Source organism: Salvelinus fontinalis, chromosome 19, assembly GCF_029448725.1.
Source record: "Salvelinus fontinalis isolate EN_2023a chromosome 19, ASM2944872v1, whole genome shotgun sequence".
In the NCBI taxonomy this organism is placed as follows: Eukaryota; Metazoa; Chordata; class Actinopteri; order Salmoniformes; family Salmonidae; genus Salvelinus; species Salvelinus fontinalis.
Genome location: NC_074683.1, coordinates 27,033,424 through 27,058,322, shown reverse-complemented (window position 1 = coordinate 27,058,322; position 24,899 = coordinate 27,033,424). Strand labels below are relative to the sequence as shown.

Sequence of the window (24,899 nt, the reverse complement as noted above, 5' to 3'; positions counted from 1 at the left end):
TCTAGGATCAGCGTGGCGCTAGCGGCACCCCCCCCCCCCCCCCCCCCCCCCCCACTGAAAAACCAGTGCCGCGAAATTCAAAAAAAATATTTTTTTAAAATATTTAACTTTCACACATTAAAGTCCAATACAGCTAATGAAAGACACAGATCTTGTGAATCCAGTCAACATTTCCGATTTTTAAAATGTTTTACAGGGAAGACACAATATGTAAAGATGTACATCTATTACCTAAAAACACATTAGCATAATCCACCATCTTTTATTTGTCCACCAACACCAGTAGCCATCACCAATTCGGCTAAACTAAGATATTTATAGCCCCTAACCAACAAAAAAACTCATTAGATGACAGTCTGATAACATATTTATGGTATGGGATAGGTTTTGTTAGAAAAAAGTGCATATTTCAGGTATATGGCATAGTTTACAATTGCACCCACCATCACAAATGGACTAGAATAATTACAATGAGCAACGTGTTTACCTAACTACTAATCATCAAACATTTCGTAAAAATACACAGCATACACGAATCGAAAGACACAGATCCTGTGAATACAGACAATATTTCAGATTTTCTAAGTGTCTTACAGCGAAAACACAATAAATCGTTATATTAGCATAGCACATAGCACATAGCAGCCCAGCATTGATTCTAGCCAAAGTGGGCGATAACGTCAACATCGCCAAAAATATATTAATTTTTTCACTAACCTTCTCAGAATTCTTCCGATGACACTCCTGTAACATCACATTACAACATGCATATACAGTTTGATCGAAAATGTTTATATTTAGCCACCAAAATCATGGTTAGACAATGTGAAATGTAACTCAGCTGGTCAGAATTTGTCCTTGCGCCACTTAGACAGTGATCTACTCTTATACATAAATACTCATAAACGTGACTAAAAAATATAGGGTGGACAGGGATTGATAGACAATTTAATTCTTAATACAATTGCGTTATTACATTTTTTAATTTATCCTTACTTTTCAATACAGTTTGCGCCAAGCGAAGCTACGTCAAAAAACATGGCGTCCTAAGCCACTAAAATGTTTCGACAGAAACACGATTTATCATAATAAAAATGTCCTACCTTGAGCTGTTCTTCCATCAGTATCTTGGGCAAAGGATCCTTTCTTGGGAGAAATCGTCTTTTGGTGGAAAGCTGTCCTCTTGCCATGTGGAAAAGTCAACTGCGTTCGGGATGAACTGAAAAGCGTGCCCAACTTTTCACATCGTTGCAAAAATAAATGTCCCAAAATCGCACTAAACGGATATAAATTGCTATAAAACGCTTTAAATTAACTACCTTATGATGTTTTTAACTCCTATAACGAGTGAAAAGATGACCGGAGAAATATAACAGGCTAAACTAACGCTTGGAACAGGTGCGCGCCGGTGTCCACTTTGCTCATGACGCAGCTCCCAAAGAATGACTAGCTTCAGGGTTTTTTCATTTGTAGGGCCTGTGAACGTGCAATCGACCCCGTTGGAATCGTCATCACGTAAAGGCATCCAGGGGAAGACGTAAGAAGTGTCCGTATAGTCATAGCAACGACAGTGCCCTTTTAAATGACTTCAGAAGAGTGGCCAACATTTCTCAAATCTGACTCCATGTCAGGGAAATTGCTGTAGAATGGGCTCTGTTCCACTTAGAGACAAAATTTCAACTCCTATAGAAACTATAGACTGTTTTCTATCCAATAATAATAATAATATGCATATTGTACGATCAAGGATTTTGTGGGAAGCCGTTTAAAAAATTAGCCACATTAGCATAAGTAGTCTAAACAGCGCCCCCATCCCCAACAGGTTAATGCAGTTATTATTTTCAGGTCGCTAGTTAAATACATAAAAGTGTAATTACTTGTGAATGGTTCCCTGGCTATATTTCACTGAGTCCCAGTGTTAACAGCATTGAAATAGCACCCCCATTCCTATAGGAGATTTATGTGGGGTCCTCTTCCCCCTGACCTTGTGTTAAGATATGATATAAATGGGGTAAATGAACTACCTAGTTACCAAGTCTCCATCAGAACTCAAGATAAGACCCAGATGTTTATTGACCCAAACAGGGGGCAGGCAAAAGACAGGTCAAAGGCAGGCAGAGGTCCGTAATCCAGGGCAGAGTCAATAAGGTACAGAACAGCAGGCAGGCTTGGGGTCAGGACAGGCAGAGGTTCGTAAACGGGTCAGAGTCAGGCAGGTAGAGAATGGCAGGCAGGCTCGGGGTCAGGGCAGGCAGAATGGCCAGAATTGGGAAAACAAGGGAACAGAACTTGAGAAAGCAGGGAGATGGGAAAACACGCTGGTAAGACCTGCCATGACAAGACAAACTGGCAACAGACAGAGAACACAGGTATAAATACACAGGGGATAATGAGGAAGATGGGTGACACCTGGAGGGAGGTGGAGACAAGCACAAAGACAGGTGAAACAGATCAGGGTGTGACAGTCTCAAGTCTAATTTGTCTCCTTATTTAGGTGATGAGTGTTTATTACTCTGATTTATGACATTTTGTTAATCTAATATATAACATTGTGTCTTGTTGGGATCTTGTAGCATGTTTTATAATATAGAATTCATATGGATATTTGTATACATTTGCTACCGACAGATTTATGTACTGTAGTGTTTTTTCTAAGGAACATAAACATTTCGTCCTTTGAAAACATGCTCAGTTCATAAATATAAGGTCAAATGGTCAAAGGTTAGTGATGTCACAGCCCTCAACCTCAGAGCGCACAGGTATAGGGTGAAGTTACCCCTAGATGCTGATCTTGGCTCAGTTTTGCATTTTCCCATTAGGAGTTGGGGAGGGGAAGCTGATCCTAGATCTGTACCTAGGGAACACTTCACCCTGGATCCAATATAGCTCACTACCTCAAAGAAGGATAGGATGCCATTGAAGCCCTGACCCTGTCTGGACACACTGAGTGAGACATAGAAATACAATCACACAATATTTACTTTAATGAAAATTGTGCATTCTAGTAATTATATTTCTACAGAGTGAGACCGTAAAGTTCAGCTGTAGTAGCATACACATTAGGTAAGGTATGGAAGCTATAGCCGGGCTGGCCGAGTGGATGGTGAAGTTTAACTGTAGTGGCATGCATACAAGGTGACACACACACACGCCTGGGCTGTGCAGTGGGCACCATGCCTGTAATTCATGGCTAGCCAGCTGTCTGCAGTGGGCACAGGGCACCCTACCACCTCTACTGAGTGCCACAGAGACTCACCATAGCTGGCAGCTGTCTAGTGTCGGCATCGGGCTATGGGCACCACCTCCATAGCACACCACAGAGGCTCTCCCTGCAGCACGTTAGGGGGTACAGGGCACCACCTCCATAGCACACCACAGAGGCTCTCCCTGCAGCACGTTAGGGGGTACAGGGCACCACCTCCATAGCACACCACAGAGGCTCTCCCTGCAGCACGTTAGGGGGTACAGGGCACCACCTCCATAGCACACCACAGAGGCTCTCCCTGCAGCACGTTAGGGGGTACAGGGCACCACCTCCATAGCACACCACAGAGGCTCTCCCTGCAGCACGTTAGGGGGTACAGGGCACCACCTCCTCTACTGTGTGCCACAAAGACACACCCTGGCCAAGGCCTGTAGCAGCTGTCTGCCTCTGGGTGGGTTAGTAGATAGTTACTTGAATTGTTACTGAGTCAGTATATACTCTTTAGAGCATCTGCAGATGGAATATCCAAGTGTTACCGGAAATCCTACATGAGCTCTTACAAGAAAAACACCATTAGAACAGCAAGAAAGTTCAGAACAAGTGGGATTGTTGCAAGTGGGATATACCATAGAAAGGATCACTTGTAAATAAATAAGATTACTACAGTAAAGCCCTTGCTGAAATATTGGGGAAAGTTAAATCCAGATGACGCATGTATATGTCTCTTCTTTAGCCACTACATCCTCACTTGGAATATAGATTTAGTATGTGGTCTCATCAGTGGTGGCTGTGGCGGGGAGAACGGCTCATAATAATGTCTGGAACGGAGCAAATGGAATGGCATCTTAAATAAAGGTTAAATAAAAAAATAAAATAAATCTAACACATGGAAATCATGTGTTCGATGAATTTGATTCCATTCCAGGTATTCCACTCCAGCCATTACCACAAGCCTGTTCTCCCCAATTAAGGTGCCACCAACCTCCTGTGGGTAACGTCTAGTTTTAGTGCTTGTATTAGAAGTCACATCTAGTGGTCACATCGGTGGTTGTATTAGTGTTCTTGGCACAGTTCTGTAAGCTCTCTGTGGTTTTGTTTCTCTCCTTGTTTGTTCAAGTTTACTCAGCCTTGATTTGTCACAGAGATATCCTTGGTAACGAAACAGGGCCCAGTAGGCTGGGATGAGACAGACTGTATTACATGTACGGGCGTGTGTGTGTGTGTGTGTGTGTGTGTGTGTGTGTGTGTGTGTGTGTGTGTGTGTGTGTGTGTGTGTGTGTGTGTGTGTGTGTGTGTGTGTGTGTGTGTGTGTGTGTGTGAATGTGTGAGAGTATGATGGATGAGAGAGGAGATCACCTGTTTGTACAGAAGAGACAGGGACTGCCCCCCTTCCTTCTCTCTCTCTCTCTCTCTCTCTCTCTCTCTCTCTCTCTCTCTCTCTCTCTCTCTCTCTCTCTCTCTCTCTCTCTCTCTCTCTACTTATCTCTCTATATCTATGTCTCTCTCTCTATATATATACACTGCTCAAAAAAATAAAGGGAACACTTAAACAACACAATGTAACTCCAAGTCAATCACACTTCTGTGAAATCAAACTGTCCACTTAGGAGGCAACACTGATTGACAATAAATTTCACATGCTGTTGTGCAAATGGAATAGACAAAAGGTGGAAATTATAGGCAATTAGCAAAGACACCCCCATTAAAGGGGTGGTTCTGCAGGTGGTGACCACAGACCACTTCTCAGTTCCTATGCTTCCTGGCTGATGTTTTGGTCACTTTTGAATGCTGGCGGTGCTCTCACTCTAGTGGTAGCATGAGACGGAGTCTACAACCCACACAAGTGGCTCAGGTAGTGCAGTTCATCCAGGATGGCACATTAATGCGAACTGTGGCAAAAAGGTTTGCTGTGTCTGTCAGCGTAGTGTCCAGAGCATGCAGGCGCTACCAGGAGACAGGCCAGTACATCAGGAGACGTGGAGGAGGCCGTAGGAGGGCAACAACCCAGCAGCAGGACCGCTACCTCCGCCTTAGTGCAAGGAGGTGCACTGCCAGAGTACATTAGATTGTGTGTATTGTAGCGCTGCAGCATTGTGAACAGTATGGTTCTTTCGTTATGTTCAGTCTTGTATAGACTAATTCATATTTTTCAAGGCGCACCCTTCTGGGGGTCCATGTTAGTATATTGCTGATTGGCAATTGGCTCTCTCGATGATCTCAGGAAGATAAATGTGATTCAAGTTACTACACTATGCCCATTGTTCCCTAATCTTATTCAAAATAAAGGTGCAAGTTAGAACCAAATAAGATTTTTGAGAGCGATGCCATAGGGGAACCATTTTAGGCTTCTTTAAAGAACCATACAAAAACCTCACACCAGAAATGTTTCGGCCCTCCAGGACCGGAATTGAATAGCCCTGCTGTAGGGTGCCTTTCGAATGAATTATAGCGTTACCAGTACCACCCATGACTGTGTTTGCTAGTGACAGAGACATGTCTGTTGCATTCATTCATGTGAGATCCAAGTGAATATGTTATCACTGAAATTAAATGATTTAATACAATACATATTTCATAAAGCCTACTTTTGAGGCCCTAGTTTTACCCTAATACAGTGGCCTGAAACGCATAGTTTACAGGCCAGATCAGGTCTGTAAATCACATTATGCTGGCTTGCAAAGTGATGTGTAATTCCTATTGTAATCCAGCAAGAGTGGGGATATCAAACATTTAACATTTTTATTCACCTGCAACCGGCATTCAGAATGACAGCCAGAGTTGGGAAAAATAAGATATGAGACTACCTTTAACATCTAAACTGGTGCAACCATTTCAGTAACGGGTGCAATAAGTCAAAGTAACGGACTAGAAAATGTTTGTTATTTATATTTCAGTAGCATAAGATTAATTCATCAATCAATGTACATGCAAAAACAAAGATATTGAAACAAACAATTATAAAAATCTACCTGCAATGGAGCATGCTGGGAAATATGTTAATGATGGGTGTTGTTTTGGTTCAACTCTGGTTATTAATGCAAACACTGGGGTTATTTTACACCACTGAGTGTTGATTTGACTCTTTACAGTGTTAATTTAACTCTTGAATCAACACTAGACACTATTTGCTGTGTGCTATGAAAGGGACACATCTGCAGGCTGGATGTTCCCAACAATGCAGAGAGAAAGAAAATAGAGAAATAATAGAAAATGTTAAACACATAATAATAAAAGTAACAATAAATACACAATGAGTAGCAATAACTTGGCAATATACAAGGGGTACCAGTACTGAGGGGTTATGAGGTAATTGAGGTAGATATGTACATACTGTTTAACTAGGAATGAAGTGACATTTAAAAACAGTAGCAGCAACGTATGTGATGAGTAAAAAATGGTCAATGCCGATAGTATATGTAGCTATTTGGTGAACTATTTTACTAACTATTTAGCAGTCTTATTGCTTGAGGGTAGAAAATGTTCAGCGTCCTGTTGGATCCACATTTGGTGCATTGGTTCCGCTTGCTGTCTATGACTTGGGTGGCTGGAGCCTTTGACAATTTTTGGGGCCTTTCTCTTACACCACCTGGTATAGAGGTCATGGATGTCAGGGAGCTCGGCCCCAGTGATGTACTAGGCCGTACGCACTACCCTCTTTAGCGCCTTGCGGTCGGATGCTAAGCAGTTGTTATACCAAGTGGTGATGCAGCCAGTCAAGATGCTCTCAATGGTGCAGCTGTATAACTTTTTGAGGATCTGAGGGCCCATGCCAAATCAATTTAGCCTCCTGAGGGGGAAGAATCATTTTGTGCCCTCTTCACAACTGTGTTGGTGTGTCTTGACCATGATAGATCCCTAGTGATGTAGATGCCGATGAAGTTGAAGCTCTCAACCCGCTCCACTACAGCCCCGTCGAAATGAATAGGGGCGTGCTCAGCACACCGTTTCCTGTAGTACACAATCAGCTCCCCTGTCTTACTGACATTGGGGTAAAGGTTGTTGTCCTGTTACCACACTCCCAGGTTTCTGACCTCATCCCTTTAGGCTCTCATTGTCGTTGTTGATCAGGACTACCACCTTTGTGTCATCTGAAAACCTAATGATGGTGTTGGAGTCGTGCACAGTCATGGGTGAACAAGGGAGTACAGGAGGGGACTAAGCACGCACCCCTGTGGGGCCCCGATGTTAAGGGTCAGGGAGGCGGATGTCACCACCTGGGGGTGGCCAGTCAGGAAGGCCAGGATCTAGTTGCAGAGGGAGGTGTTCAGTCCCAGGGTCCTTAGCCTAGTGATGAGCTTGGAGGGCACTATGGTGTTGAAACCTGAGCTGTTGTCAATCAACAGCATTCTCACATAAGTGTTCCTCTTGTCCAAGTGGAAAAGGGAAATGTGGAGTGCAATAGAGATTGTGTCATCTGTGGATATGTTGGGGCGGTATGCAAATTGGAGTGGGTCCAGAGTGTCTGGGATGATGGTGTTGATGTGAGCCATAACCAAAGCATTTCAGATGTGAGTGCTACGGGCAATAGTTCTTTACCTTGGTGTTCTTGGTCAAAGGGACTATGGTGGACCTGCATGAAACGTGTAGGTATTATAGACTGGGTTAGGGAGAGGTTAAAAATGTCAGTGAATACACTTGAACACACTTGCCAGCTTTTCATCGCATGCTCTGAGTACACAACCTGGTAATCCATCTGGCCCTGCGATCTTCTGAATGTTAACCTGTTTAAAGGTCTTACTCATATCGGCTACAGAGAGTGTGATCAGACAGTCGTCTGGAACAGTTGGGGCTCTCATCATGCATGGTTCAGTGTTGCTTGCCTCGAAGCGAGCATAGAGGGTTTTAGGTCGTCTGGTAGCCTCAAATCGCTGGGCAGTTTGTGGCTGGGTTTGCCTTTGTAATAGTTTGCAAGACCTGCTACATCCGAAGTGCATCAGAGCTGGTATAGTAGGATTCAATCTTGTTCCTGTATTGATGGTTTGCCTGTTTGATGGTTCGTCGGAGGGCGAAGCAGGATGTTGTATAAAGGTCCGGATTAGTGTTCCGCTCCTAGAAAGTGTTAGCTCTAGACTTTAGCTCAGTCTGGATGTTGCCTGTAATCCATGGCTTCTGGTTGGGTTATGTGCGTACTGTCACTGTGGGGACAACATCGTCAATGCACTTATTAACGAAGCTGATGACTGAACCCGGAACATATTCCATTCTATGCTAGCGAAACAGTGGCTTAGCATTCACTTAATCTGACCACTTTCGTATTGAGGTGCGTCACTGGTTTCTTCCTGCTTTTAAGCGGGAATCAGGAGGCTTGAGTTATGGCGTGTGTGTGTGTGTGTGTTAGTGGTGCGTGGGTAAGCTGTTTGTTCACCAGAAACCGCCAGCAATTGCTAATAACTCATCAGTAATGACCCAATTACATGTGATAAAGTAAAAATCCACTCTACTCTCCTGTTCCTGATTCAACATTTTGCCTACATTTGGTGTATCGGTTTACTGCAAGAAATGCTTAATTCTGCAGGAGTTAATATGAAGACTACATGTGAGAGCTTATAGTCTTACAGTCAGTGTCCAGATTTCAGTTTCCATTTAACCCATCTGGGCCCGGTTTCCCGAAAGCATCTTAAGGCTAAGTTCATCTTAGAATCCTATGGTTCTTATGATTAAATTTGACATCTCAGCCCTAAACAGTAGGCTATAGTTTTCTTGACGTGCCGTAGGCTTACTTGATGTCCCCTTCTTGTGACTGTCAAATTTGTACAGCGCCTCACAATCATCTCACATAACTTAGCCGACACTGCTATCATCCTGTTTTACCACTTCAGCAAATCTTTCCCAAACATTCCCTTTCTGGTCATTTTATCTCCATTTTACAGCTTTTCTCTTATTGAATTAAACTTGGATTGACGCTAACTTTTTCTAGCCATTCTTAAAAGCAATTGGTGATTGGCGTGTAGGCTATTTGGCGTGCATACAATTAGACCTTAAAGCTTGGGCTTACATGCTAATGCCAGATAGCCTAAAATAATGAGAAAAAAATAATCAGTGTAGCCTATAGATATATACTGTATATATTTTTTTTATTTCATCTTTATATAACCAGGTAGGCTAGTTGAGAACAAGTTCTCATTTGCAACTGCGACCTGGCCAAGACAAAGCAGTTCGACACATACAACAACACAGAGTTACACATGGAATAAACAAACATACAATTAATAATACAGAAGAAAAATCTATATACAGTATGTGCAAATGAGGTAGGATAAGAGAGATAAGGCAATAAATAGGCCATGGTGGCGAAGTAATTACGATATAGCAATTAAACACTGGAATGGTAGGATGTGCAGAAGATGAATGTGCAAGTAGCGATACTGGGATGCAAAGGAGCAAGATAAATAAATAAATACAGTACGGGGATGAGGTAGATTGGATGGGCTATTTACAGATGAGCTATGTACATGTGCAGTGATTTGTGAACTGTTCTGACAGCTAGTGCTTAAAGCTAGTGAGGGAGGTAAGAGTCTCCAGCTTCAGAGATTTGTGCAGTTCGTTCCAGTCATTGGCAGCAGAGAACTGGAAGGAGAGGTGGCCAAAGGAAGAATTGGCTTTGGGGGTGACCAGTGAGATATACTTGCTGGAGCGCGTCCTATGGGTGGGTGCTGCTATGTTGACCATTGAGCTGAGATAAGGCGAGGCTTTAACTAGCAGAGACTTGTAGAAGACCTGGAGCCAGTGGGTTTGGCGACAAGTATGAAGCGAGGGCCATCTAACGAGCGCATACAGGTCGCAGTGGTATATGGGGCTTTGGTGACAAAACAGATGGCACTGTGATAGACTGCATCCAATTTGTTGTAATAGTGTTGTAAATGACATCGCCGAAGTCGATGAGCGGTAGGATGGTCAATTTTACAAGGCTATTTCTGGCAGCATGAGTGAAGGATGCTTTGTTGCAAAATAGGAAGTCAATTCTAGATTTAATTTTGGATTGGAGATGTTTAATGTGAGTCTGGAAGGAGAGTTTACAGTCTAACCAGACACCTAGGTATTTGTAGTTGTCCACATATTCTAAGTCAAAACCGTCCAGAGTAGTGATGCTGGACGTGCAGGCAGGTGCGGGAAGCGATCCGTTGAAGTTGTATGGCATTGAAGCTCTGTTGGAGGTTAGTTAACACAGTCCAAAGAATGACTATAGGTATACAGAATAGTGTTATCTGCGTAGAGGTGGATCAAAGAATCACCAGCAGGGAGAGCGACATCATTGATGTGTACAGAGAAGAGAGTTGGCCCGAGAATTGAACCATGTGGTACCCCCATAGAGACTGCCAGAGGTCCGGACAACAGTCCCTCCGATTTGACATACTGAACTCTATCTGAGAAGTAGTTGGTGAACCAAGCGAGGCTATACAGCCAATAAGAATGTTATGATTGACAGAGTCGAAAGCTTTAGCCAGGTCGATGAAAACGGCTACACAGTAATGTCTCTTATCGATGGCGGTTATGGTATCGTTTAGGACCTTGAGCATGGCTGAGGTGCACCCATGACCAGCTCTGAAACCAGAATGCATGGCAGAGAAGGTACGGTGAGATTCGAAGTGGTCGGTAATCTGTTTGTTAACTTGGCTTTCAAAGACCTTAAAAAGGCAGGGCAGAATGGATATAGGTCTGTAGCAGTTAGGGTCTAGAGTGTCTCCCCCTTTGAAGAGGGGGATGACCGCGGCATCTTTCCAATCTATGGGAATCTCAGACAATACGAAAGAGAGGTTGAACAGGCTAGTAATAGGGGTTGCAACAATTTCGGCAGATAATTTTAGAAAGAAAAGGTTCAGATTGTCTAGCCCAGCTGATTTGTAGGGGTACAGATTTTGCAGCTCTTTCAGAACATCAGCTATCTGGATTTGGTTGAAGGAGAAGTGGGGGAGGTTTGGGAGAGTTGCTGTGGGGAGCACAGGGCTGTTGACCGGGGTAGGGGTAGCCAGGTGGAAAGCATGGCCAGCCGTAGACAAATGCTTATTGAAATTCTAAATTATTGTGGATTTATCGGTAGTGACAGTGTTTTCTACTCTCAGTGCAGTGGGCAGCTGGGAGGAGGTGCTCTCATGCTCCATGGACTTTGCAGTGTCCCAGAACTTTTTTGAGTTTGTACTACAGGATGCAAATTTCTGTTCGAAAAAGCTAGCCTTAGCTTTCCTAACTGCCTGTGTATGTTGGTTCCTAACTTCCCTGAAAAGTTGCATATCAAGGGGGCTATTCGATGCTAATGCAGAATTCCACAGGATGTTTTTTGTGCTGGTCAAGGGCAGACAGGTCTGGAGTGAACCAAGGGCTCTGTCTATTCCTGGTTCAAAATGTTTTGATTCGAGCATGCTTATTTAAGATGCTGAGGAAGGCACTTTTAAAGAATAACCAGGCATCCTCTACTAACGGGATGAGGTCAATGTCATTCCAGGATACCCTGGCCAGGTCGATTAGAAAGGCCTGTTCGCTGAAGTGTTTTAGGGAGCGTTTGACAGTGATGGGGGGTGGTCGTTTGACCGCAGACCCATTTCGGATGCAGTAAATGAGGCAGTGATCACTGTGATCTTGGTTGAAAACAACAAAGGTTTATTTGGAGGGCGAGTTAGTTAGGATGATATCTATGAGGGTGCCGGTGTTTACGGATTTGGGGTTGTACCTGGTAGGTTCATTGATATTTTGTGTGAGATTGAGGGGATCAAGCTTAGATTTTAGGATGGCCTGGGTGTTAAGCATGTCCCAGTTTAGGTCACCGAGCAGCACGAGCTCAGAATATAGATGGGTTGCAATCAATTTGCATATGGTGTCCAGGGCACAGCTGGAGGCAGAGGGTGGTCTATAGCAAGTGGCAACAGTGAGAGACTTGTTTCTGGAAAGGTGCATTTTTAGAAGTAGAAGCTCGAATTGTTTGGGCACAGACCTGGATAGTAATACAGAACTCTGCAGGCTATCTCTGCAGTAGATTGCAACACCGCCCCCTTTGGCAGTTCTATCTTGGCGGAAAATGTTATAGTTAGGGATGGACATTTCAGGGTTTTTGGTGGTTTTCCTAAGCCAGGATTCAGACACGGCTAAGACATCCGGGTTGGCAGAATGTGGTAAAGCAGTGAATAAAGCAAACTTAGGGAGTAGGCTTCTAATGTTAACATGCATGAAACCAAGGCTTTTACGGTTACAGAAGTCATCAAATGAGAGCACCTGGGGAGTAGGAGTGGAGCTAGGCACTGCAGGTCCTGGATTAACCTCTATATCACCAGAGGAACAGAGGAATAGGATAAGGTAGGAGTAGGATAAGGGTACGGCTAAAGGCTATAAGAACTGGCCGTCTAGCACGTTCGGAACAGAGAGTAAAAGGAGCAGATTTCTGGGCACGATAGCATAGATTCAAGGCATAATGTACAGACAAATGTATGGTAGGAAGAGAGTACTTTGGAGGTAAACGTAGGCATTGAGTATTGCACAAGAATGATACATTTATGGATTTTTTTCAAGGTATTGTTTTCTCTTCGTTCATTTATCATGTTTAGACTTTCACATCACAATAATGGAGGGAATTTGTGGTGTATGAGGCAGGTTTGGAAAACACACACACACACACACACACATGCACACACACAGACATACACACACGGTCTTGTACAGCTAACCTTGTTGGGACACAGAATTCAGTCCCATTCAAAATCCTATTTTCCATAACCCCTAACACTAAACCTAACCTTAACCACGTACTCTTACCCTAACCCTAACCTTAACCCTAACCCTAACCTTAACCCAAAAACCAAACCTTAACCCTAACCCTAACGTTAGCTCCTAACCCTAAACCTAAAACTAACCTTAGCTCCTAACCCTATCTTAATGTAATTCTAGCACTCATTCTAACCTTAACCCTAAACCCCCTAGAAAAAGCATTTGACCTTGTGGGGACTAATAAAATGTCCCCAGTTGGTGAACTGTTTGTTAGTTTACTATTCTTGTGGGGATTTCTGGTCCACCCACCCACCCACACACACCCACACCCACACACCCACACCCACACCCACACCCACACCCACACACACACACACACACACACACACACACACACACACACACACACACACACACACACACACACACACACACACACACACTAGAATGACCTCACATTAAACATACATGTGGAGCATCTGCTCTGAATGATCTTCACCTTATAATTTCATTAGAGAGCACAATAACAACAAGACGATGATTTGCATCCTTTCTAAAGAGGCCATTAATGCCTTTTCCGATTCCAACTACTCGATCCGCACGAGCCAAGTTTGATATCTGCCTCCCAGAGTTAATAAAATTCATCGCCACTCTGCAATTAAAAAACAGAAGGAGCATATACCCCTTGGAATAATTGGCTGCATACATTTGTTCTGCTTTCTTACATGTCTTATTATTTTCCTCCGATGGTCTGTTTTAGATGGAGGGAGGAGGGGAGGGAGATGCGGGAGGAAGGGAGGGAGGCTGAAGAGATGTTTTTCCATACCATTGTAGTGTAAAGATGTGAGTGTGTAATTGGCTCAGGGGAATAGGGATAGCTGGGAACACAGGCTCGGTGAATTGGCTAATTAAGGGTCCGTTCTCAACCCACTAAACAATCAACAGAGGCCTCCGCTGCCAGACACACGCGCACGCGCAGGCGCACACACCAACTTCCAGCACAGTGTGTAGCAGGCCATGGTAGGTATTGTAATCAAAAGCACACAGGATACTGTGTACGAGAGATAGCACTGTTTTCTTTTCCAGTACCTTTGTTGGTATGTTGTGTCTTTAGATTAGAATCTCTTAGATTGAGTTTATTACGTACAGGGATGTAGGTGTAGGTGTAGTTGTAGGTTACAGTGAAATCAATGAGACAAAATATTGATAGTAACAATAATAATAATTGTAATAATAATAATATACACATTTACAACTGTAGCAATGATAAATGACCATTGGGTGGTGGGGTTGGAGAATGTTCGTGGGGGAGCTGCAATGTTCGTGGGGGAGCTATACAGTATACATATTTACTCTATAACAATGATAATTGTCCATTGCGGGGTGGGTGGGGGAACGGTAATTGTTTTTTTTGGGGGGGGGGTCAGGCAGTGTGCACCCAATGGTGCGCTCGGCTAAGCGCACCACCCTCTGTAGCGCCTTGTGGTCCGCAGCGGTGGAGTTGCCGTACCAGGACGTGATGCAGCCTGACAGTGGTGCTCCTGTAGAAATAACTGTGAGGGCCATCTGGGACAGGAAGCATGTCTTCAGCATCCTGAGGTTGAAGAGTTGCTGACGTGCCTTCTTCACCACGATGTCCGTGTGGTTTGACCATTTCAGCTTCTCGGCGATGTGCATGATGAGGAACTTGCCGTTTTTGACCATCTGCAAGGGCTAGGAAGGGCTAGGAAGGGCTAGGAAGCCTTTTAAAGCTCAATGAGAGTCAGATACAGTGCATTTGGAAAGTATTCAGACCTTGTGACTTTTTCTACATTTTGTAAAGTTACAGCCTTGTTCTAAAATGGATTAAATAGTTTTGTTCCCCCTTCATCAATCGACACACAATGCCCCATAATGATAAACCAAAAACAGGTCTTTGGAAGCAAAGTTGATGATGATGGGGGCGTGCCCAGCCTGGTTTCTCCTGAAGTCCACAACCAGTGCCTTTGTTTTGCTGTTGAGGGAGAAGTTGTTTACCTTGCACCATGCCATCAGAGTGCCTACCTCCTCCCTGTTGGCCATCTCGTGGTTGTTGGTAACTTGGCTTACTACTGTGGTGTCTCAACGAACTTGGTAATGGAGTTGGAACTGTGTGAGGACACGCAGTCATGGGTATACAGGGAGTACAGGATGGGACTGAGGACGCACCCTTGTGAAGCCCCAGTGTTGAGAATAAGTGTAGAGGAGTTAACTTTGCCTACCTTCAAAACCTGGGGCGGCCCGTCAGGAAGTTCAGGACCCAATTGCAGAGGGAGGAGTTCAGTCCCAGGGCCGGGAGCTTTGTGGTGAGCTTGGTATTTATGGTGAGCACTATGGTATTTAAGGCCGAGCTGTAGTCAATGAGCAGCATCCTCACATATGCATTCCTTTTGTCCAGGTGGGTGAGGGCAGTGTATAGTGCAATGGCAATTGTGTCACCTGTGGATCTGTCAGGGCGGTAGGCGAATTGGAGAGAGTCGAGTGTTCAGGGAGGGAGGAGGTGGTGTGGTTTTTGACTAGCCTCTCGAAACACTTCATGATGACGGAGGTGAGTGCTAGTCATTCAGTTCAGTTACCTTCTCTTTCCTGGGCACAGGGATAATAGTGGACATCTTGAAGCAGGTTGGGGTAGTGGCCTGAGATAGAAAGAGTTTAAAAATGTTTGAAAGCACAAGAGCCAGCTGGTCTGCATATACTCTGAAGGCGCGGCTAGGGATTCTGTCTGGGCCGGCAGCCTTGCGAAGGGTTAACACGTTTGAATGAGTTACATACGTCCTCCATGGAGACCGTAAATACATAGCCTTGTCGTTGTGCACAAAGCGTGAGAAAAAATTGTTTAGCTCGTCCGGTAGGATGGCGTTGACGTCCGCTTTTTTTTAAATCCGTGATCATTAGGAGTCTGTGCCATATGTACACCTTGTATCCGATCCGCTGAATTGCTCCTCCATTTTGTCACTTTACTTGTGTTTCGCCATCTTGATCAATCTCAGTAGGTCGTAATTGTACTGTTTAACCATACTATTGTCCCGAGCAACCTTGCCGTGTTTATAAGCAGCATCTCTCTCCTTCAGTTTCCCTACAAGGCTGTCATCAATCGACAATTTTTGATTCGGGTAAGTTTTGAAAGTCACTATCGGTATCACATCATCTATGCATTTTTTTTTATGAAACCGGTGACTGAATCAACAGATTCGACCCGGAAAATGTTGCGGTCCACGTGATCAAAACAGTCTTGGCGCATAGATTCTGATTGGTTGGACCAACATTGTGCGGACTTGACCACCGGAACATCCCTCTTGAGTCTTTGTTTTTAGGCGGGGATCGCCTCCCAAATGGATCCTTATTCCCTGGTCAAACAAAGTGCACTATATAGGGAACAGGGTGCTTTTTGGGACTCAAACCTTATTTGTTCATCAGAAATTGTGAATAACTTACCCCAGGTTAACGAGAAGGGTGTGCTTGAAAGGATGCACATAACTCTGCAATGTTGGGTTGTATTGGAGAGAGTTTCAGTCTTAAATAATTTTCCACGCACGGTCTGTGCCTGTATTTCGTTTTCATGCTAGTGAGGGCTGAGAATAAACTCTCATATAGGTACGTTGTTGCAAAGGGCATCAGTGTCTTAACAGTGTGATTTGCCAAGGCAAGAAACTCTGAGCACAGCCCTATCGAGAAATCTGGCAGTTGCTTCTGATTAAATTACATTTTCACAGAACCACTTGTTGCAATTTCGTTGAGGCTCTCTTGTTCAGTTATCGGTAAGTGGACTGGAGGCAGGGCATGAAAGGGATAACGAATCCAGTTGTTTACGTCATCCATTTCGGGAAAGTACATGCGTAATTGCGCACCCAGCTCACTCAGGGGCATCGCTATATCACATTTGACATTGTCCGGAAGTTTGAGTTCATTTGCACACAAAACATCATACAATGATGGAAAGACCTGTGTTTTGCCCTTGTTAATGCAGACAGAGAAGAGCTCCAGCTTCATAATCATAGCCTCAATTTTGTCCTGCACATTGAATATATTTGTGGAGAGTCCCTGTAATCCTAGATTCAGATCATTCAGGCGAGAAAAAAACATCACCCAGATAGGCGAGTCGTGTGAGAAACTTGATATCATGCAAGCAGTCAGACAAGTGAAAATGATGGTCAGTGAAGAAAACTTCAAACTCGTCTCTCAATTTAAAAAAAAAACGTGCAAATAATTTGCACCTTGATAACCAGTGCACTTCTGTATGTTGTAAAAGCATTACATTGTCTCTGCCCATATCATTGCATTATGCATAAAATACAAGAGAGTTCAGGGACCTTGCTTTAACAAAGTTAACCATTTTCACTGTAGTGTCCAAAACGTCTTTGAAGCTGTCAGGCATTCCCTTGGCTGCAAGAGCCTTTCGGTGGATGCTGCAGTGTGCACAAGTGACATCGGGAGCAACTGCTTGCACATGCTTTACCACTCCACTATGTTTCCCTGTCATGGCAGATATCAACATGAGCAGCAGCTATGTTTGGCTAAATACGAACCGTTAGTGGAATTCCCGCGTGAGAGTAACGGTTAATCAATTAAAATCAAAGTTTATTTGTCATGTGCGCCGAATACAACAGTTGTAGACCTTACAGTGAAATGCTTACTTACAGGCTCTAACCTATAGTGCAAAAAATGTATTAGGTGAACAATAGGTAAGTAAAGAAATAAAACAGTAAAAAGACAGGCTATATACAGTACCGAGGCTATAAAAGTAGCGAGGCGACATACAGTCAGGCTGATTTAGGTAGTATGTACATGTAGATATGGTTAAAGTGACTATGCATATATGATGAACAGAGAGTAGCAGTAGCGTAAAAGAGGGGGTTGGCGGGTAGATGTGATTGGATGTTAATTATTTGACCAGGCTGTATTTGACATAGTGTTATTATTTCGCTGAACACTTGTCACGCCCTGGCCTTAGTATTCTTTGTTTTCTTTATTATTTTAGTTAGGTCAGGGTGTGACATGGGTATTTATGTGGGTTTTGTAGTGTCCAGGGTGATTGTAAGGTTTAGGAGGTTTATTTAGAGTAGTTGGGTTTATGTTTAGTATAGTTGTCTAGCTGTGCCTACACCACGCACCAGGCTTCCAGTGCGTTTTCAGAGCCCTGTTCCTCCTCCACGCACTCTCCCTATGGTGCGTGTCTCCAGCCCAGTGCCTCCAGTTCCGGCACCACGCACTAAGCCACCTGTGCGTCTCCTGAGTCCTGTACACACTGTTATTTCTCCCCGCACTCGTCCTGAGGTGCGTGCCATCAGTCCGGTACCACGCACCAGGCATATAGTGCGCCTTGAGAACTCAGTGTGCCCTGTTGTTGTTCCCCGCACTAGCCTAAAGGTGCGTGTCCTTAGCCCGGTACCTCCAGTTCCGGCACCATGCACCAGGCCTACAGTGCGTCTCAGCCGGCCAGAGTCTGCCGTCTGCCCAACGGTGACTGAACTGCCCGTCTGTATTGAGCCTTCAAAGCCGCCCGTCTGCCATGAGCCTGCAAAGCCGCCCGTCTGTCATGAGCCTACAGAGCCTTCCGCCAGACAGGAGCCGCTAAAGCCTTCCGCCAGACAGGAGCCGCTAAAGCCTTCCGCCAGACAGGATCAGTCTGGGCCATCCGTCTCCTCAGCGCCATCTGAGCCATCCGTCTCCCCAGCACCGTTTGAGCCATCCGTCTCCCCAGCGCCGTCTGAGCCATCCGTCTCCCCAGCGCCGTCTGAGCCATCCGTCTCCCCAGCGCCGTCTGAGCCATCCGTCTCCCCAGCGCCGTCTGAGCCATCCGTCTCCCCAGCGCCGTCTGAGCCATCCATCTCCCCAGCGCCGTCTGAGCCATTCGTCTGTCCCGAGCCAGTAGAGCCGCCCGTCTGTACAGAGCCGTCAGAGCCGTTAGTCAGTCAGGAGCCGCTAGAGCCATTCGTCAGTCAGGATCTGCCAGAGCCGCCAACCAGACAGGATCTGCCAGAGCCGCCAACCAGACAGGATCTGCCAGAACCGCCAACCAGAGAGGATCTGCCAGAACCGCCAACCAGAGAGGATCTGCCAGAACCGCCAACCAGAGAGGATCTGCCCGAGCCGCCAACCAGACAGGATCTGCCAGAGCCGCCAACCAGACAGGATCTGCCAGAGCCGTCAGTGAGCCATGAGCGTCCAGAGCCGTCAGCCAGCCATGAGCGTCCAGAGCCGTCAGCCAGTCATGAGCTGTCCCTCAGCCCAGAGCGGCTATTTCTCCAGAACTGCCCCTCAGTCCAGAGCTGTCTCTCTGTCCGGAGCTGCCTTTCAGTCCGGAGTTGCCCCTCTATCCTGAGCTACCTCTCTATCCTGAGCTACCTCTCTATCCTGAGCTATCCCTCTGTCCTGAGCTATTCCTCTATCCCGGTGCTGCCCCTTGTGTCGATGTTACCCAAAAGATTAAGTGGGGGTAATATGAGGGTGGTCATTTGTAGGGGGAGATATAAGCTGGGATTGACTATGGTGGGGTGGGGACCTCGCCCTGAGCCTGAGCCACCACCGTGGTCAGATGCCCACCCAGACCCTCCCCTAGACTTTGTGCTGGTGCGCCCGGAGTTCGCACCTTAAGGGGGGGGCTATGTCACGCCTTGGCCTTAGTATTCTTTGTTTTCTTTATTATTTTAGTTAGGTCAGGGTGTGACATGGGTATTTATGTGGGTTTTGTAGTGTCCAGGGTGATTGTAAGGTTTAGGGGGTTTATTTAGAGTAGTTGGGTTTATGTTTAGTATAGTTGTCTAGCTGTGTCTATGTTGGGTGTAGTTTTCTAGGAAAGTCTATGGTTGCCTGAATGGGTTCCCAATTAGAGACAGCTGGTTTCTGTTGTCTCTGATTGGGAGCCATATTTAGGGTAGCCATAGGCTTTAGTTTGTTGTGGGGAATTGTCTATGTCTGAACGTTTGTAGCCTGTGTGTGTGCACTACGTTTATTAGCTTTACGGTCGTTTATTTGTTTTGTTAGTTTGTAAGTGTTTTGTTTCGTGTTGCCTTCTTCTATAATAAAATGAAGATGGCTTATTTTCCACATGCTGCGTTTTGGTCCGTCTCTCCTCCACACGATCGTGACAACACTAGATGGTTTAATTTAACTTTTGGCAGTGAAATGAGGCTACTCGGGTGAGAAAAAAAACCTCACCCAAATGTATAGCACCGTTGAAAAATATAAATGGACTCTTTGAAAATGTGAAGGATTTTTTTTTTTTTAACAAACAAAAAAATATATAATTTATATATATAATATATATGTAATATATAATATATCATTTTTGTTTTGTTTTTATGTGAATCACATTTTAATTTGGCGCACCCCCAACGGCATTGCGCGTACGCGTGCCCCAGTTCAGGAATATCTGCCTTACAGCCTTATTCCAAAATTACTTAAATCGTTTTTTCCTCTCATCAATCTACACACTATACCCCATAATGACAAAGCAAAAACAGGTTTTTAGACATTTTAGCAAATATCGAGTTGTAGAAACATCTCAAGGATGATCAATGGAAACAGGATGCACCTGAGCTCACTTTCGTGTCTCATAGTAAAGGCTCTGAATACTTATGTAAATAAGGAATTTCCTGTTTTATTCTTATTAAATTTGCTAAAATGTCTAAAAAACAGTTTTCACTTTGTCATTATGGGGTATTGTGTGTAGATTGCTGAGAATTTATTTTATTTCATTTAATACATTTTAGAAATTAGGCTGTAACGCAACAAAATGTGGAAAAAGTCAAGGGGTGTCACGTTCGTTATAGCGATGAGACCAAAGCGCAGCGTGATTTGAATGCATCTTCTTTTAATAAAGAAAGAACACGGAATGAACTATACAAAAACAACAAAACGAACGTGAAGCTATATAATCATAGTCCTTACACAAGCAACTAAACATAGACATAGATAATCACCCACGAAATACTCAAGGAATATGGCTGCCTAAATATGGTTCCCAATCAGAGACAACGATAAACAGCTGCCTCTAATTGAGAACCAATCTAGGCAACCATAGACATACAAAACCCCTAGACTGGTGACAACCCCATAAATATACAAAACCCCTAGACAGGTTTAAACATATAATCACCCATGTCACACCCTGACCTAACCAAAATAATAAAGAAAACAAAGAATTCTAAGGTCAGGGCGTGACAAGGGGTCTGAATCCTTTCCGAAGGCACTGTATATTTTGTGAAGTTATATATGCAGGGCTCCCTCGTAAAAGAGACATTGGTCTCAATGGTGACTCCATGATTAATGTAAAAAATGTTTCAAAAAAACTGCTAATGCATCAAGGCTAGACTTTTTGTTTGTTATCATTTGGGGACAATTGAACTGTGGAAATGTATTACTTTTTAACAATAATTCCCACAATTATATTTTTTGGGGGTCTTAATGTTGTGACAACAATCGGATACTGGTCGTGTTCCTACCAAGCTTTTACCTCTCTGGTTTTCTTTGTTGTGAACCACATTCCTCCAATCTGTCAGACGTACCTCATAGGCCCCATGTGTACCTCATGTTTAAAAACTAAGGAATCTGAATCACTGAGCAGAGCCTGAACATGCAGAGAGGGTCATCCATGCTCAAAGAGACAAGTCAACCATGTGCTAACGCACAAACGCACAGACACACACACACACACACACACCACATTGCCTCTCCTCTTGTCCATATAAACACATTGGGGGTCAGGGAAGTCAGGCTGAGGTTTTGTGCTGTGTTTGTTTGGTAGTGTTTATTTGTTCCCTGCACGGCCCAGTTTGCCTATGAGCAGCGGTAGCTCCTTCCTCGTCTGTGCTGTGAGTGCCACGCACGCACGCACGCAGGCACGCACGCACGCACGCACAGACAGACAGACAGACAGACAGACAGACAGACACGTACCCTAGCGGAACCATCCAACACACACGCACGCACGCACACACACACACACACACACACACCTACGTACCCTAGCGGAACGTCCCTTCCTCCCATAGCGTGGCTGAGAATTAATTTCCGTGATGAGTGCCAGGTTCCTTCCCTCCCGTAGAGAGAAGCAGAAAACATATTAACACCACCTCCAATCATCTGTGGAGTATGCTTTAATCAGGCTGCTACGGGCACTGCTAGGTTACACACACACACACACACACACACACACACACACACACACACACACACACGTTACGGGGCTTCTGTTACGGGGCTTCTGCCAGCCATAGGGGTTATGAATACTGCTCATCTGTTTCAACCGTACATCGCTGATCTGCTTGTGTGGAGATAGAGATAGACTCCCCCATCACACACTGACACACACACAATTGTGGAGAGCAAGAAAGCCAGCTCTGTAAATAATGCTAATCTTCTAGCAACAAGCTGGGGTTTTATTTTGTCTTTTATTCGGCTGGAGTCTGGATTAGGTCTGACAAGGACTTTCTTTGAGAATAGTCTAGAATAGGTTTGATAAGGACTCTGTCTGAGGATCCCAGCATGAGAATAATTGGGGTTGCCCACTGTGAACCAATCAGAGAACACAATATTGCACTGTGAGAGGAAGGGGAGTTAGTGGGGGTGAAAAGAGGAGACTGGTTGGATCGCCTCCAGCCCCAGTAAACTCTCTGATCCGAGGTGGACAGTATGATCAATATTAGAAGACGGCTGAATCCCAAATTGCAACCTATCCCCTTTATTGAACTTCTTTTGACCAGGGCCCATAATGAATAGGTTCCATTTGGGACTCAGCCAGGATATAATCTCATCCTCTCCTCCCTCCCCTGATGAAATATGAAATTACAAACGTTTTACTGTTGTTGTCTCTCTCTCGCACTCTCTCTAGCTGGCTGAGGGTTAAAATCCAGGCTGGATGGATTTGGTATCATGGGGGGGGGTAACATAGTTATTTCCTATGTTTATGTCTGCTGCGGCGTGTTTGTGTGTCTGTGCGTGCAAGTGTGTGTGTTTGTGTATCGGCGTGGCATGTCTGCGTGTGTGTGTCTGTTGGTATGAGGAAGAGGAGAGAGGAAAAACAACAACAAAACTAGATTATGGTTAATAATAACAGCAATACGACAAGGATTTGTCTGTCTGACCTCCTAAAAACCTCATCCATCAAATATATCTGGTGGAGGATGGAGGAGTCAGGGCTGAGGCCTCCGTTAGCTTTCTCTCATATCTAACGGTGTACACTGCAACTGTGTGTGGTGTGTGTGTGTCTGTGTGTATGTGTATGTGTGTGTGTCCATGTGTGTGTCCATGAGTGTGCGTGCATATTTTTGTTCATGGGTCAGTACTTTGTCCTGATGTGTTTCTCTGTGTTTTCTCCTATCCCACAGAGATCCTACAAGGCGGTGTGTATGTCGACCAGAATAAGTTCCTGTGCCATGCAGACACCATCCACTGGCAAGACATCGTCAAGAACGCCCGCGTCAGCCCTCTGGTGGTGCCCACCAATAGCAGTGTTACATGTGAGTAGCAGATCAATGAATGAGAAGGAAACATCTACTAAGTTAAATAAGTTATGTTACCTTTTTACTGGATGGTTTTCACAAAAACAGGAAGAGATATAAGGGGGGATATACAGGGGGATATACGGGGGGTACAAGGACGGGATATACGAGAGGGATGTACAAGTGGGATATACAGAAGGGGGGACATACAAGGGGATATATATGGGGGTCTATACACAGTATAATGGGAGGATATATGGGGGGGATGTACAGGGGGGAGATATACAAGTGGGAAGATATACAGGGGGTGGGGGATATACAGACGGAGAAATATACAGGCTGGAGATAAAAATGATGGGATATATGGGGGATATAAAGGGGGGATCTACAGAGGGGGGTATAGAGGAAGGGGATACACTGGAGGGACTATACTGGTTGAGTATATTCCCTGGGACGTATATGGGGGGATAAATGGGAAGGGTTATATGGGAGTGGATGTATGGGGGGATATGCGGGGGGTATACAGGGAGTATACTGGAGGGGTAATACAGGAGGGATTTTTCAGGGGGATATACAGCAGAGGATATACAGGGAGGGTACAAAGGGCGGGATATACAAGGGGGATATACAAGAGGGAGATATAAAGGGGGGATGCAGGAGAGAGGGACATACAGGGGGATATATAACCGGGATATATGGGGGGATATATGGGAGGGATATATACAACTGGGAAATATACAGGGGGTTATACAGAGGGGGAAATATACAGTGTGGGGATAAAAAGGGTGGGATATACGGGATGATATATAGAGAGGGGAATATACAAGAGGGAGATATACGGGGGGATACAGGAGGGAGGGACATACGGGGGGATATACGAGGGGGATTTACAGTGGGGATATACGGGGGGAGATATACAAGTGGGATATATACATATACAGGGGGATATATGGGGGGATATATGGGGGGAGATATACAACTGGGAGATATACGGGGGGATATACAGAGGGGGAAATATACTGTGTGGGGATAAAAGGGGCGGGATATATGGGGATGAATCAGTTGAAGTCGGAAGTTTATATACACCTTAGCCAAATAAATGTTTTCTCAGTTTTTCACAATTCCTGACATTTAATCCTAGTAAAAATTCACTGTCTTGGGTCAGTTAGGATCACCACTTTATTTAAAAAATGTGTAATGTCAGAATAATAGTAGAGAGAATGCTTTATTTCAGCTTTTATTTCTTTCATCACATTCCCAGTGGGTCTGAAGTTTACATACACTCAAATAGTATTTGGTAGCATTGCCTTTAAATGGTTTAACTTGGGTCAAACGTTTCAGGTAGCCTGCCACAAGCTTCCTGACGGATGTCTTGAGATGTTGCTTCAATATATCCACATAATTTTCATGCCTCATGATGCCACCTATTTTGTGAACAGACTTGCCAAAACTATAGTTTGTTAACAAGAAATTTGTGGAGTGGTTGAAAAACGAGTTTTAGTGACTCCAACCTAAGTGTATGTAAACTTCCGCCTTTAACT

At 44.5% G+C, this 24,899-nt stretch overlaps 1 protein-coding gene across 4 annotated transcripts in view; it reads left to right on the top strand.

Annotated features, from left to right (window-relative positions):
* The window catches only part of LOC129816567 (receptor tyrosine-protein kinase erbB-4-like), a 634,779-nt gene that overhangs the window by 376,889 nt on the left and 232,991 nt on the right, over nucleotides 1–24,899 (top strand). For all 4 annotated transcript variants that reach the window (XM_055871183.1, XM_055871182.1, XM_055871185.1 and 1 more), the window contains exon 4: nucleotides 23,245–23,376. In XM_055871183.1, coding sequence (XP_055727158.1) covers nucleotides 23,245–23,376 — 132 coding nt within the window. The remainder of the gene's footprint in view (nucleotides 1–23,244; nucleotides 23,377–24,899) is intronic.